This window comes from Patiria miniata, unplaced genomic scaffold (assembly GCF_015706575.1).
Source record: "Patiria miniata isolate m_02_andy unplaced genomic scaffold, ASM1570657v1 HiC_scaffold_1, whole genome shotgun sequence".
NCBI lineage: Eukaryota > Metazoa > Echinodermata > Asteroidea > Valvatida > Asterinidae > Patiria > Patiria miniata.
Window position 1 is genome coordinate 17,111,804 of NW_024037047.1, and position 15,314 is coordinate 17,127,117.

The window sequence follows — 15,314 nt, forward strand, 5'->3', positions numbered from 1 at the left end:
TAGTACAGGTGCTATTGGGTTAAATACTAACTTTTCTTTTTAAAGGTATAGTCCATCATTTGTAATTTGAGCATTTTGTTCGTTTGAAGCAACAAAAGTGTTCAAAATCTAAAGAAGCTGGGGTGCTGAACAACTAACCTGATGAAGTTTCAGCTCAGCTTCAGCTGTATATTTCGAAAAAAATCATTTTCTAGGATCTGGATTTCAAATCAAAAGTTGCTGAATCATGTTTTGAATTGGGCCTGAATTCAGCTTCCAAGACACATTCTCACTGAGCCGATTGCAGCTACGCGATGTCGCGCACCGATCCGACGAATTTTAGCAACTGCGCACCGAATAAAACAAAAAAAACTACTAACGGAACTTTCCAACGGTGCTTCTTAAGTTGGAAAGGCCTTCTTTCGTTGATTTCTTCAAAATGACAGCTTGCCAGAAAGAATAATTTCACAGGGAGATTAGTCCCCTTACTATCTTTCAACCAAGTATGTTTTTCAACAATAATTATGCCAGTTACTTTTGGGATAGCTGCAAATGATGGACTCTGGCTTTAATTAGAGTATCCTCTCAAAAGAACATGCCATGAGCCCTCCACTATAACAAAATGTTAAAGGTTAAAGCTGAATGCTTAGAAGAAAGCTAGTCGTGAGCAGGGTTCCACCTTAATTTTTTTATTTACTAGCCAGCCAGGCTACTGAAATAGACTCTTAACAAGCCGGCATGCTTTTCTTTTATATATTGCATACATGTAAAACGTGTATCCTGAGGCCATCTTGTCAGTGTTTCAATGAACAGATCTAATAATTTAACCCAAAACAGTTAAGAAAATTTGACACAAATTGATAAAAGTTTGCTTTCTGAATTTAATGATTTATTTCTTCCTGTCCTTTCATCTTTGTCGTATCCCAATAATTTTTGACTCGCAAGCTGAGCTACTTAAGGAATAGTTTAACTGCTGTTTTGACTAGCATTTGGCTAGCGGGCTACCACTTAAGTCGAACACTGGTCATGAGTTTGTATTTGGTAGCCCAGGTTGGACGAAGTCTTCATTGCAATACGACTAACGTCCAGGACGAGAATTCTCTACATAACACCACCCAAAATTTGGACCAGATTTTTGTTACGTTTTACCTCGTTACAGAAGCTTATTTCACGCCAACATGTTCTATGTGTCCTTACCTATTAGGCCGCTGGGTTCAGGAATTCCATTTGTTATGCTGACCGACATTAATCAGGAAAATAAACTCTAATGCAGCGTTAAACTTGTACGTGTTTGTAGTCTCTTTTCATCAGTTTATTCCCAGAGTCGTACGTCATGTACAGTGTACATGTACGTGCGTACGAAAGCGCGCACGCACGCTAGCGCCCTCATTTGTTTAGTTTTGGTTGGAACCGTGACGTCACTCCAGCCAACCGATGTCACGAAAACGCTCAACCAACGACCAAAGCCGAAACGTGTTTCTGGTAACTGGTACGAAAACACGGTCGGTCATTGGATTAGCGACCGCGCCTTTAAGTGCGCGTGCATAAGAGGGCGGTTACTAAGCAAATCGCGCGTGCGCACTGCATATTCCTGCTGCATAGTCTGGCCCCCGGACCAGACGTGATATGAGCGTGGAGAATAACCGTCCGGTCTAGGGAACCAGACTACACGCTGCACAGACGTACATCATGTACGACTAGAATAGACTCGGTGGTGAGAAACTGATGAAAAGAGTCTACAAACACGTACAAGTTTAACGTTGCTTTCGAGTTTATTTTCCAAATTAAGGTCGGTCAGCGTCGCAAATGGAATTTCTGAACCCAGCGGCCCAATAGATAAGGACACATAGAATACTACGACGTAAAAATTAGCTTCTCCAACAAGGTAAAAATATTGAAAATATTGGTCATAAATTTTTTCGCCCGGTTTTGGGCACTTCATACCCTGGACTCCCTCCGTTACGTAGTGAGGAAAGGGAGTCCACCTGGGCTAGCATAGATGGTAACACCAGTGTGTGCATATGTCCTACACAATGGAGCTGTTGTGAGTGGCTGTACACTTTGTGAGTGGCTATACCCTTCGTTATTGTGATTGGTTGGATTGATTTCTTAATTTGCACCAAAACGGTAGCATTGAGCTGTATACCCAGGGAGCTATAATAGCATGTGCATAGCAGTTCAATAGCATTTAAACAGCATGTGCATGCTATTATAGCATCCACATAGCATTAAGAAGATGATGACTGCTAACTTTAGCAGTCCATATAGCATTCTCAATAGCATACAGAATGAAAATAGCATTCCAAATAGCATGCGAGCTTCAAAGCATTCTGCATAGCATGCAAGTGAAAGAGGGAGGACTGCAAATTGAGTACAGCATTCCAATTTAGCAGTCAATTGTAAAATAATTTTAAAGTATAGCATTCTGTGGCTAAGCATAGCCTGCACAATAGCATTTCAATATATAAGCCAATCATATCATGGACTACAAGTCACATGATCAGTGATGGCCTTGTGCATTCCACAGATTAACAGTCAGTGTGGGAAATTTGAAAACTGCAGTCAGTTGAATATTGTCAGTGCAGAGTGCAGTATAGGCTGCACATAGTTTTGCAAGAAATTGTAGAAAGCATGGACATACCTTATGGCATGAATGCTTGTGGATATAATTTCATGTTCACATGCATGCACTCAACCTGTACATTGTTGTACATGTACATGACAAAATACACTGGATGACTGGCTGAAAGTCTTTGGAATTGACAACTTAAAAGCAACAGTTGAACCAAGCAATATGGAGCCTCCATACATATGTATGCAACACACTCACAAACTGCTTGTATTTGGTAAGTCTACAGTTTGTACTACCAATGGGTCTATATTTGTACATGGTGGGTATTCAGTTTTTGGCTAGATAAAGACAATTTTATTCTGGCTTTGAGTATGTTAGTGTTCATGGTGTATGTGATGTTGAACATTCCTTCATCCAATTGATTGAATTTTTGAATCAGCTGGATATCGGATGATAAAACTGTTTTTAATTGTGATGCCAACTGGCATAAAAGTGACTACTGGTTGCTTCAAAGATAATTCAAATTATAAGCAGATAATTGTTGCATGAAATTTCTGGCCATTGCTTTTATAAGCATGACAATGTTAGACAAAAACAAAGGTTGTCCCCATGTTTGTACAGCAATTCTGAGGCTGATAAAGTCTTAAAGAACAATTTTCTTATTTCATATATTTTGATCACAGTCTGTATACATAGGTCTATTAAATTTCAAAATGGTGTTAGCTGTGTTAAATATGGTTCAATACATTCAATTATTAAAGCTGATATAACACAAGTAATTTTTGGTATAAATTGTGACATTGAAAATGTATGTTGTAGGATGCCCGTGTCCATGTCACAATATAGCAGTCATGATAGCATTCACATAGCATGCATCATAGCATGCGAATGCTATTTTCATAGCATGCGAATGCTATTCTCATAGCATGCGAATGCTATTCTCATAGCATGCGAATGCTATTCTCATAGCATGCGAATGCTATTCTCATAGCATGTGAATGCTGTTATAGCATTCACGTTTGCATGCCTAAATAGCATTCTCCATAGCATGCGAATGCTATAGCTCATTTACATAATTCGGGCTTCTGACATGCTATAAAACTGCTATCTGATTGCTATCCTCAAGGAATGCTATGAAAAATGCTTTAGGAAGTACAGACATATATATATGGCTTTTTGTGAATGCTATCAAATGGCAGTTCTCATAGCATTCGCATGTTAATTGCATGCTAAAGGAATGCTAAATGACTGCAGTCAAGTTTGGTAATGGTCCAAATGAGCAGGGGTAATAATGATGTATTGCCTTGAGCACCAATACCGGTAGATACGTGTGCAAATATCCATTATTATTATCATCACTGTTCCTATACGGAGTCCAGTACACAATGGATGTAAATGTTGGCTGATTCCACACTTACCTTGAAAACCTGGCGGGCATTCACACATGAATGCATTAATCTGATGCTGATGGCAAGTTCCTCCATTAGAACACGGTTTTGATGCGCACTCATCAATATCTATTTCGCAATCCCGACCCACATACCCAGGCTGACAATTACAGGTGTATGCATCTACGTTTACGTCATCACCCGAGATATAGAGGGCGCCATTCTGACAGGGAGTCTGGTCACACAGAGGGCCTGAGCGCAGCGGCGGGCACACACAGCGGAAGGTTTTGAGCATATCCACGCATGTCGCACCATCATGGCACGGGGAAGAGGCGCACCAGTCAATATCGCCCTCGCAACGGGAACCTGTGAAGCCAGTCAAGCAGGTGCAGTGGTACGCGTTGGGCCTGTCCGTGCACGTTGCGCCATTCAAACAAGGATAGCTGAGGCATTCATTGGTGTCCACTTCACAGTCAGTGCCGCTGTAACCTGGGCTACACATACACTGGTACCCGTCCCCAAGAACCATGCATGTAGCGCCATTCTGGCAGGGGCTTGGATCAGAACAACTGTCAAAACGACAACAACAAAAAACAAATAAACAACAAATGCTCTGAATAAAACCACCTACTAAATTACTTTGTTATCATATCTAGTGAACTCAAGTTGTAAAGGATATCATAACACCTGTTAAAGAGTTGTGCTGAACTAATGAATTATTCCAAAGATCACTGAGAAATAATTTTAACCTTTTGAAACAACGAGTTGTTAGATCGGCTGTACAGTTGTTTGATATAACTCCAGAGTCCAGTCAATGGAAAATTAATTCATAAAGTTCCCGTCTAAAACCAAATTTCCATTTGAATTGACTTAAGTTGCTCTAAATACATTTAATTGGTTCATCAGAATTCTGGAACACCGGTGCAAAAAGAGGTGAAAATGATTTGCACATCTCAACTTTTGTTCACATTGAACTTTGTCAGGTAGTTTTGCATGTGACACTGTCACTTGTCTAATTAATTTCTTGTTCACACTGCACCTTGAAGCTTTTGCAACAAATTTGTGGACCAATTCACGAAACTTGTCTAAGCTGCGCAAAGTGCCAAATTATTACTACGGTAAAAGCATGTCGTGGACGAGGCTAAATGCAGTAAATGCACCACAAAGGTCACAGATGGATGTAAAAATGTGCGCATACGATCAAGGCAACATTTGGCGGGTAAAACAGTTGTAAAATTTTTCGCTCTTTTCGAGACCGGGATGGATCAACAGATTTTGTAAGAAAATTTAGACAATGGCAAACATTTTGAGAGAGACACACAGAATAGGATGTAATAATTGGTTGTGGTATTTTGGTAATAATGTGACTCTCATCATCAGTGATTCTCACTTAGCCCTTTTTTCACACTAGACCCTGTAATCATTTGAATGATTTAAGTGTATCTTACCTCTTCTTTTCCAATTCACAGTGGCCTTGTGGTAATTTATAGTAAGGATATAGCAATTAAACTACTGATTTATAAGATGAATTTGCGTCGGGGTAATATGTAAATCAATATAAGGTTTTGCCCTTCACTGACTGAGGTGTATGGACTTGACCTAAGACTAGTAGACAATTGATGTACTTTTATTTATTTATTTATTTATTTATTTATTTATTTATTCTCATCATGTAAAAACATGAAACTTGTCTCCTCGTTCTGCACACAAATATGATGTATAAAACACTTAAAAACTTCACATTAAAAACCAAAACAAAAACAAATTACATAAATGTACAAATAGGCGTAACAATATAAGAACACTGACAAGAGTACACGTAAACAGAAATAGAACAACAAATTGAGCCTGATTAAATATATAAATAAAATATCTGGATTGATAGAGCTATTATGTATAAAGACGAAAAATGGGAAGGACACAATGGCAAGCCGGGGGGGGGGGGGGGATTAGAAAGCCAGGGGGATATGACCGGGGGAAAAGGAAACAGGGAAAGGGTTTAAACTTACATGTACGAGGGGTATAAACACACACATTTACATCACGATTTAAAAAGCATAATATCTACTATAAGTCTGATTAAAAACACGAGATTGCCCTGGTTAAAAATAAGGGGGAAAAAAAAAAATGTGTCGTGTTAACGAGATTTCAATTTACTAATTTAACCTGACACAAATGGGTAGATGTGTGAGGAGGGGTGGATAAGAATATTATGAGATAAGACAGAATAAGGGCTAATCTGATTGCACTAAAAACACACTACAGCACGATTATAAAAACAGCATTATCTAGTATAATTCTTGTTAAAATGTGAAACTGCACTGGGTAAAAATGAAAGGTTGTGTCGTGTTGTACGAGAATTCAATTGACGGATTCTACCTGACCTGTTTTGTACTATGAACGAATGGAGTGGGTGAGTATTGTCTTGCATAATGGTTCTCAGTTTGGATTCAAGAGCATTGTGGTACATTGATTGAATGTCCAGAACATCAACACCAATGACCCTGCTGGCAATTTTAGTGATCCTTTTCAACTTGTTCGAATTCACAACAGTCAAACCATTAAACCAGGCGATACAACAAAAAGACATGACGGACTGTATGACACTCTGATAAAAAAGCAACATAATATCACGATTAACATGAAATAATTTCAATTTCCGCAGGAAAAAGAGCCGTTGACTAGCCTTGGCACATAACTTAAGAGTATTCACATTCCAATTCAATTTACTATCAATGTACGTCCCAAGGTACTTATACTCTGTCACAATTTGGATTTCATCACCACTAATAACAACAGGTTTGATGACATTCTGATTTTTCCTAAAATCAAAAACAATTTCTTGCGTCTTCTGCGTGTTCAATATTAGGAAGTTATCTTTGCACCAATTACAGAACTTAACAATTTCGTTCCTGTATCCAGTCTCATTGTCATGACTAATCAACTCTGTCAGTGAGGTGTCATCTGCATATTTTATCATAGGACACATAGGGTCTTCACTTCTGAGGTCACTAGTGTAAAGAGTAAAAAGCACTGGGGACAAAACGCACCCCTGTGGAGCCCCTGTATTAGTATGAACAACATTAGACAGGGAATTCATGAAACGCACCCTTTGCGTTCTGCTTGTCAAGGCGCATGCATGCGCATCTGTGTGGAAAGTTCCAGTACTTTCCTTCTCTCTTGTTCAAGGGATAGCTTTGAGATGTTAACATGTTTGGCCACTTTAGGCCTTTTCAGACAGTTATCCATGTCTCTGTGTCAATTATTGAGTTGTAGAGTTACCCTGAGGACACAACACTGACGTACAAACACTGTATACACAGTGTGTTACCTCCCGCATGAGTGTTGGAAAAAATTACTCATCAGTGACTCTTACCTTGTCTTTTCCTGCTCACAGTGGACCCCGTGATAGTTTGAAGGACACTCACAGTCATATCCGCCGATTCCGTCATGGCACACTCCGTCATTCTGGCATGGTGCCGAGGAACACTCATTAATGTTCAACTCACAGAATGTGCCTGAAGGGAAAAAGCCAGAAATGTTCCTGAATTTCGGTGTATTTTGCAGTTCTAATTTTTTTGTTTATTAATTAATTGTGTAAATGGTTATTTATGCTCTTTGGACACTGTTTAACAACATTTCCTGAATTTGATTAGCTTAATTGAACCAATTTGCAAGATTTCTTTAATTTTAGGACCATTGGTTGACAAGTGGGTGATTTGTAGTTTATATGCGAAATGGATTCGCATAGTGAAATCTCAATAAGTCAAAACCGTTTAACTCGAAAACCCTGTTAACTCAAAGTAAGAACTTATTCCCGTCAAAAGAATAGCGAAAAATAGGGAAAAATTGGGAACTTGTATGCGTATCTTGAAATTTTTTATCCATTCCCTTGAGATTTGACTTATCCAGATGTCACTGTATATGTATATATTCGATATTGGGTTTGCCCTTCACTGACGTATTTTACAAGCACAGTGTTGTCCAATTGCTTTTGAGAAAGAATTCACAAATTACTTGGTTAGGACTTGAACCCATGACCTCCTACGTCAATTGACTGACCACCTGGGATGATCTGGCTGGTTTGAATCTGATATAGCAGCGCAGGGTACCGCAACACATTTGTATGTATGTAGTTGATAGCGGGTCGCATGTGACTTCACAAGATCACAAAAACTCATAACCTAATTAGTGCGTTCACCTTATTCATTCTCATATTGCAAAACCTTCCGATTGGTATTCATGTGTAACACTGCAGGTATTCGTGCGCATCCAGTGTTGTAGCCCAGTCCATTTCCGTGAGTAAGAGTATGAGTCTAAGTGAGTATGAGTGCCGAGTACCTTGCCATATCAGTACAGTACAAGTACGAGTATGAGTTCAAGACAAATTTTTCTCCATGAGTACGAGTATGAGTGCATTTTGATGAGTCCAAGTATGATACAACACTGTGTGCAACATGGTACATCACAAATTAACCACTTCCCAAAAGTACTTGATCAAACTTGCTTCGGGATTCTTCAACACTCATACCTTGGAATGCTGGGTCACAAACGCATACGTATCCCAACAACCCATCCACGCATGTTGCATTGTGGGTACACTGGTGGTCCAGGCAGTCGTCAGTGTTGTTTTGGCAGTGTACGCCCTCGTAGCCTGGCGGACAGTCGCAGCGGTAGCCGTCGATCAAGTCCACGCAGGTAGCCTGGTGGTCACATGGGGAGCTGGCGCACTCATTTACATCTACAGCAAATATGGACCATGAGAGATGGTTGATCGAAATAGAATAATCACAAGCAAATGAGTAATGAAGTTGGGGAAAAGTACAGTCTGTTCTGATCCAATTTCACCAATTTCTGTGGCATGAAATATTCCTGTGTGTCTCAGAGGGTACATGTTTTGTTATTTTCAATTTAATAACAATCAATGTACAAAGGATAAGGTCATGCCTATGCTATCTATATACAAAGTTATTGCTGTCTTACTCCGCCTTAATAATCAAAAGGGTTATTCCCTCTGGATGGGATGCCAATTAATCCATCATGGTATACTCCGCAGCTAATGCAGGTACCCATTTACAATCCTGGTGTTAAAAGGCAATTAGACAAAGTGGATTGCCCATGGACACGATATATATCACCAGCACTGGCATAGATTTGAACCCCTGACCTTCTGATCATGGGCCACAAAATTCATTGAGTTGCTTAAATTACAATGCTGTCCTCTTTAGTTCCGACACAGAGTTCATTTATGAAAATGAGGGACTTGTGAAACCCTTTGTAGGTTGCTTCATTTTTTTAACCGACTTCAAAATTATTGAGAAGTCTTGAATATTCTTTGACTTTGACCTCATATTAGGACCTAAATATCATGCAGCTGAAGCTGGCGACAAAGCTTTTGCAAAAAAAAATTATTACTACCTATACACTGGTCCCGCATAGTGGATCCGGTACCAAGTGTTGTGCTATTGCCCGGGCACAATATGCAGTGTTGCTGCTGGCTCAGTGGTTGATAGCTTCGATGTTCACAGGGTTGGCACGGAGCCAGACCGGTTGCCGACACACTGCCTGGTGGGCAAATTTCTAAAGGAAAAGCAAAAAAAAAGGATAATTTCTTGATAGCCACAAGTCATCACAAGTCCACACACGTTGATCACAACTTAATGACAAGTCTTCCACAAGCAATTGCAAATTATCACAAGCCATCAAGAGTCAGCACAACTCATCACAAGTTAATCAGAAGTTCATATTCAAGTCAAGCGACTCTCTTGAAGAGTGAGTTTGTGAGTTATCTGACTCATCATTGGTGTCGTTGTTAGCATGCTGTGCTATTGAGAGTCAAACGACAAACGTGTCGAACGTGTCTGACTGTAACAAATTATGTGGAGTTATTGTGACTCTTCATCAGAGTCGTCGGTGCATATTGAACCTGCATTTGCATTTGACCCCAGATGAGCGTGACTCGCTTTTGTCAAGCAACTTTACGATTTTTATTTCACAACATGGGCGTCGCGAGGGGGGGGGGGCAAGGGGGGGGCACTTGCCCCCCCCCCCCCCTGGAAAAGCCAAAAAAAAAAAAAAAAAGGAAAAAAGAAAAAAAGGAAAAAGAAAAAGAGGCGAGAAAACAAAGTGGTGTAAATTTAACGAGTTGGGGGGGGGGGGGGGGGGAATGTCCCTGCCCCCCGCTAAAACTGATGAATCGAGAATGATGAGAAATACAAGCATTTTTTGGCAAAAAATTTTTTGCCTCCCTCTAGAAAAAATCCTGGCGACGTCCATGTTTCACAACGTAAGGCTTTGAAGTTGTGATAACTTGCTGGATGTTTTCGAGGATAGTCCCGAAATTAAGATTTAATGGCCTCCATAAAAAAAGTATCAGAAGAACATTTTCCCACGTATCTACTGTGATTACAGTAGAGGGGCAAATCAAGATGTTAGGCTAAGATTTAAAATACTGATTGATCTTTCAGATGTCGCATTGGGTATCGCCAACGAGACACAACTCCAGACCCCAGCCCCCTTGCCCTTCAATACTTGACATTGTGACTCATCCAGGGGGTCAGTGGAGCCCCAGAGGAGTCACATTTACTATTGTGACTCTTCAGAAACTTTATGGGAGTAGAGTAGATGAAGTCTCTTCAAGGGTGTAGTTTGAGACTGAAATGGAGTCATTTTAGACATACATGTAGTTGCTGGACTTCATTAAAGAGCAACTCTGACTGTTTTTCAGATACATCGATCGCCGATGATTGAAAATTTCAGATTATTGTATTTTGTGTTTGCCGCCCTCTTTTGACTCATGTTTGATACCATTTTTTAGCTTCATGAACTGGCTACCCAATGGTATCTTTTGTTTTTGTATCTGTACGCTTTTACATGTGAAGTGAAAAAGACGCCAGACCTTTGTTGTTCACCGCCCGTGGTTTGTTATGACCGTTCGTCATGTACGGTGAATTCAAGTAGGCTCTTTGTCAAATTGTACTGAAGAGGGACACAGGGGTGGAGGAGACAAATGAGCTAGATGCGTGCATGAGGAATCCTCACGAATGGAGGATCTGTACCCGGGCTCGGCTGTAGCCGACTTAGTGAGTGAGTGAGTGAAGAGGAACTTGGTTCATGACAAAGATGTTTTAAATCTTCTCTCTTTGGGAGACGGAAATGGCGAGAAAGGAGACCATGGCAGCAATGCAGACATTCTGAATGACATGTGATGCATCCCTAGTAGATAGACCTATGTGCAGTCATGCACGTAATATTTTCCCAGTATTTTTTGTTGGCATAAAATCCATGATAATCATGATGATACTTGAACAATATTTTACATGCTATGTCACTATTTATGCAAGGAAACATTTTCCAATAACTTAGTGGAAGGTATTTATATTTATTTCTGTACAAAAAATAATAATTTTTGGTCTCATGGAATAGTGAATATATGATTGCATGAAATACCTCAAAATTCATACACCAAAACCGCACCATTTGTGTCTCTTTAGTCATTACTTACTATGACAACCAAAAATGTATACAATTGCTTTCTGAGGTGTTTTCTCATGAAGAGTCGTATTTTTCTAGTAATGCATTCAAAAGTCACCTAGCTGTTTGTTTTTAAGATTTTTTTGCCAAAAATCTACAAAAAATCTACAAAATGGCCGCCATTGAGAGGGAGGGGGTCGTATTTTTATCCTTTTTTTAAAAATTCTTTATAGCTCACAAGCTTTCAGTTGATATTAACTTACCCAGTCATAATAAAGAATTCTATTGAAAAAAGTCCCAGAAATTAACTAAGCAAAAAAAACCTCAAATTAGGGCCGAGTTTAAAGGCTTAATGTATCATAAGCTTTCTGCTATCCTAATCGCTATTTACCCAAACACTGGTTGCTAGATTGGGATCCAAAGTCTGCAGTTGTCAATCCCTCAGGGCAAGGTAGGCACGACATTTGACCCGTGTGTGGTTGGTATTCTCCTATCATGCATCTTGAACAAGGGATGATGCCGCTGTCCGAGAAACTGCCCGCTGCACACTCATCTGTTGACAACAAACGTTTAACTAAAAGTTAAGCTTTCTTTTTGCTACAGAAATTTACAATTTTGGTACAGATATTTTAGTTACCAGCATGTTTTCTGGATGATCAAGCAAACACTACAAAATCTCCCACACCAAAAAGATTGCATCTAAGACTGGGAGATGTTGAAAACATCTGCTACCAAGCGAAGAAATAGATCATAAATAAAAAGAAAAAAATGGCCATAATCGTTTTTTTTCCCCACTGAATAAGGGAATATATATGTGTTTGGCCGGTTTTAAAAGCGGGTACAGCCCTCTGGTCATGTGTACGTGCCTCGTATATATAGTGCTAAAAATCTCCTTATATGGAGATTTAAATTGGCACACACGTGACACGTACTGCACGATGTGGCACAGAACGCTGCAGTGTTTTACCAGCAGTTTAACACCACCCACGTGATGTACCCTCAACAATAGGAATTGGTAAACTGTCTCAGGTATTTGAATAATATTTCAAACCTACCTCCCTGTCCCCATGCCACTGAGCACAATTTGAAAGTAATACATTTTGAAAGTAATAAGAGTAACAGGAGGTCTATTCTATAAAAAAAAATCATTTCCTTGAGACTTCGGGACTCGAGTGTGCTTGTCTGGAATGAGTGCATTGATCTTGACAAGCAAATATCTCAAGCAAACCTTTCTTTCATACCTCAGGATCTTCTCGATTTTGCTGATTTAATTACTTATGGAAAATGTACAATGTGAATGCACAGCTCATATACGGACTTAACATGTTTCTCATTAAACTCAGAAATTATTGCTTTATGATCAAAGTGTTTTGAGATTTTTGTTTCATGATACTTACAAATGTAAGCATCAGAGCAATTGAGCCAACTATTTCCTGCATTTTCTTAACCAAATTCAAAACATTTATTTGTTCACCATCATCATTTTCAGGCCCTCAATCAATTCTTTAAATAAAGGGTTTTTGCTTAATTTCAAAATGGTCTGTGCATAGACTGTCCAATTGGTATCTTTTTTTAAAATGTAGGGCCTATGATCAAACAAACAAAAAACTTGCATACTTTTTTTGTAAATACACGTATCTCGTCTATCTACTTACATATTATTGGGCAGAAGGCCATACACTTTGGATCAAGTTATGACTTGAAATAGACAGCATCCCCATCAAATGTAGAATTGTTAACCAAGTTATATATAAACCTGTACTGCTCTTAAAACATGAAATGTACTGTAAAAGTTTATGTGAAAAGCAAAAGAAAATACTATCACAGGAAAAAAACTTTGGTTTTATTAGTTTCCGACGCACTGTCGTCTGCTGCACTTGCATGTGGTCATGATAACATTAGCTTACATAGGCATGTAAATCGAAGCAAGTCACCAGATGAATTGTTCCAGGAAAAAGTTCATAAGACCGGTATTAATCTCTAAAAAGTGCTTGGAAAAAATGCCTCTCCACCTCATAAAAAAATTAGATCTATCACATACTTTGCTTTTGTATTTGTTTGAAGTTGTTTGACGCTTGAATGATTTCTATTGCTATTTGTTCTGGGTCAAAATATAGTTTACCAGACTATAAATGAAAAAATGATTTAATACCTTGACACAAAGTTACATTTTTGGCTCCTTGCTCCGCTGTTGAATTTCCAGGAGGACAAGGAATACAGGAGAACTGCGCCTGCTGGTCCTGGTAGAACCCTCTGGGACAAAACTGGCACTCCCCAGTTGAGCTATTGAACATGACACCTGTAGTACATGCAGCTGAGGGGAAATGATGGAACAGATGTAGGAAATGTTTTGAAATGAAGAATTGAAGATTTTATTTCCAAAACTCAATATATTTTTTTGGCCGGGCAAAAAATAACAGTGACAAAGTTACATGGCTTTCAAACTAACAAACAAAGTACAACATCCGTTTCATTGTATTCTTCAATTGTGTTCAAAGTACATGTAACAGCCATTAAACTCACTTTGTGCTAAACTTTTGTTAATTCTCGTACGCTAATAATATGTCGTGCACCTGGGGCTCACTGGCGGGGGTCATGGGTCAAAGAGCGAGACGCGCTGACAAGTTGTTACAAATGTATACATTGGTGGGGGACCGAGTGGGGGAAAATGCAAGAGAGAAGATTTGTGAGTGTGTTTGTCGGTGGTTGCTGGAATCAAAAGAGGAGCAGTTCCCTCCAAGTTAAAAAAGATTTGAGCTGACTGGAGTACCCCTTGTCTGGCTTCTTCCTTTACCGGAGACTCATTGCCTTTGGGCAGGGCAAAATTTTAATTATAATACCGCTACATGAAGAAGAGCAGTTTTACTGTCTTGAAACATTGATTAAACCCACTCCAGCCAGCAATGCATTGGTTCTGTGTCACCCTCTCTTTATTAACCTGTATTATTACATATGCGTCAGTGTTGTAGTCGAGTACTTTTTCCGAGTACCGAGTACTGCCAAGAAGTAAGGTTACCGAGTACTACTTGTACTTCCAAGTACAAGTTCAGGTCTCTGAGTACGAGTACTTGTACTTCCGAGTACGAGTATACCTTTATTTCCGAATACGGCCATATGGCAAATGGTTCATTGTTCGTAATTTGCCCAGGCCCAGTCAGACCGATATACAGACCCACTCACGGCTAGCTGTTAAATGTGTTTGTCCGGACGTGCACAGAGAAAAATCAGGAATCTTTGATTTCTCTGCAAGCCAATCATCTATTTCTAACTGAAAATATCGATAATAAAATAAGGCCGTGGTAAGTCAAACTATACCATTTTTTCTTCGAGAACTGCTATTCGAGTACGAGTACTTTGATGATCGAGTACAATTTCAACATGTCAAGTATGAGTACTTTGCTGCCCGAGTACGAGTACCGTCATTTCGAGTACGAGTACTTTGACATTCGAGTACGAGTACGAGTACTCCAAAAAGAGTACTCGAGTAGTATTTGAGTACGAGTACCGAGTACAAGTACTACAACACTGGTATGCGTACCCAATGTATTACACTTTTGTAATGCCAAAACTGTTGGGCAAACTACGTCCGCAATAATTACGCATGGTTGTGTAATCAAATTACTTTTTGCCCTTCACTGACGTATAAACACTGTATACTCAGTGTGTTACCTCCCGAGTGAAAGTTGGAAAAAAATCACTCGGATGGGACTTGAGCCCACAACCTCCTGCTTTCAAGTGCGGATGTCTTACCACTCGACCACCAAGCTAATGGGATCGGTTGGCTGGTTCGAATCTGATTTATGCCTACATAGCAGCGGGTTCATCTTTCTCTGACAAGTGACTTGCTCTGTTCATAATTTCATTTATACATTCTGTAACATACCCGCATTGTATATGTACAC

The 15,314-nt window shown here is 39.5% G+C and overlaps 1 protein-coding gene across 1 annotated transcript in view; it reads right to left on the reverse strand.

Annotated features, from left to right (window-relative positions):
* The window catches only part of LOC119723935 (sushi, von Willebrand factor type A, EGF and pentraxin domain-containing protein 1-like), a 100,492-nt gene that overhangs the window by 34,393 nt on the left and 50,785 nt on the right, over positions 1-15,314 (reverse strand). Inside the window, exons 27-32 of the mRNA XM_038194853.1 lie at positions 13,565-13,726; positions 11,804-11,965; positions 9,358-9,519; positions 8,471-8,680; positions 7,316-7,457; positions 3,970-4,508 (exon numbers count right to left, since the gene is read on the reverse strand). Of these exons, the coding sequence (XP_038050781.1) occupies positions 3,970-4,508; positions 7,316-7,457; positions 8,471-8,680; positions 9,358-9,519; positions 11,804-11,965; positions 13,565-13,726 (1,377 nt within the window). The remainder of the gene's footprint in view (positions 1-3,969; positions 4,509-7,315; positions 7,458-8,470; positions 8,681-9,357; positions 9,520-11,803; positions 11,966-13,564; positions 13,727-15,314) is intronic.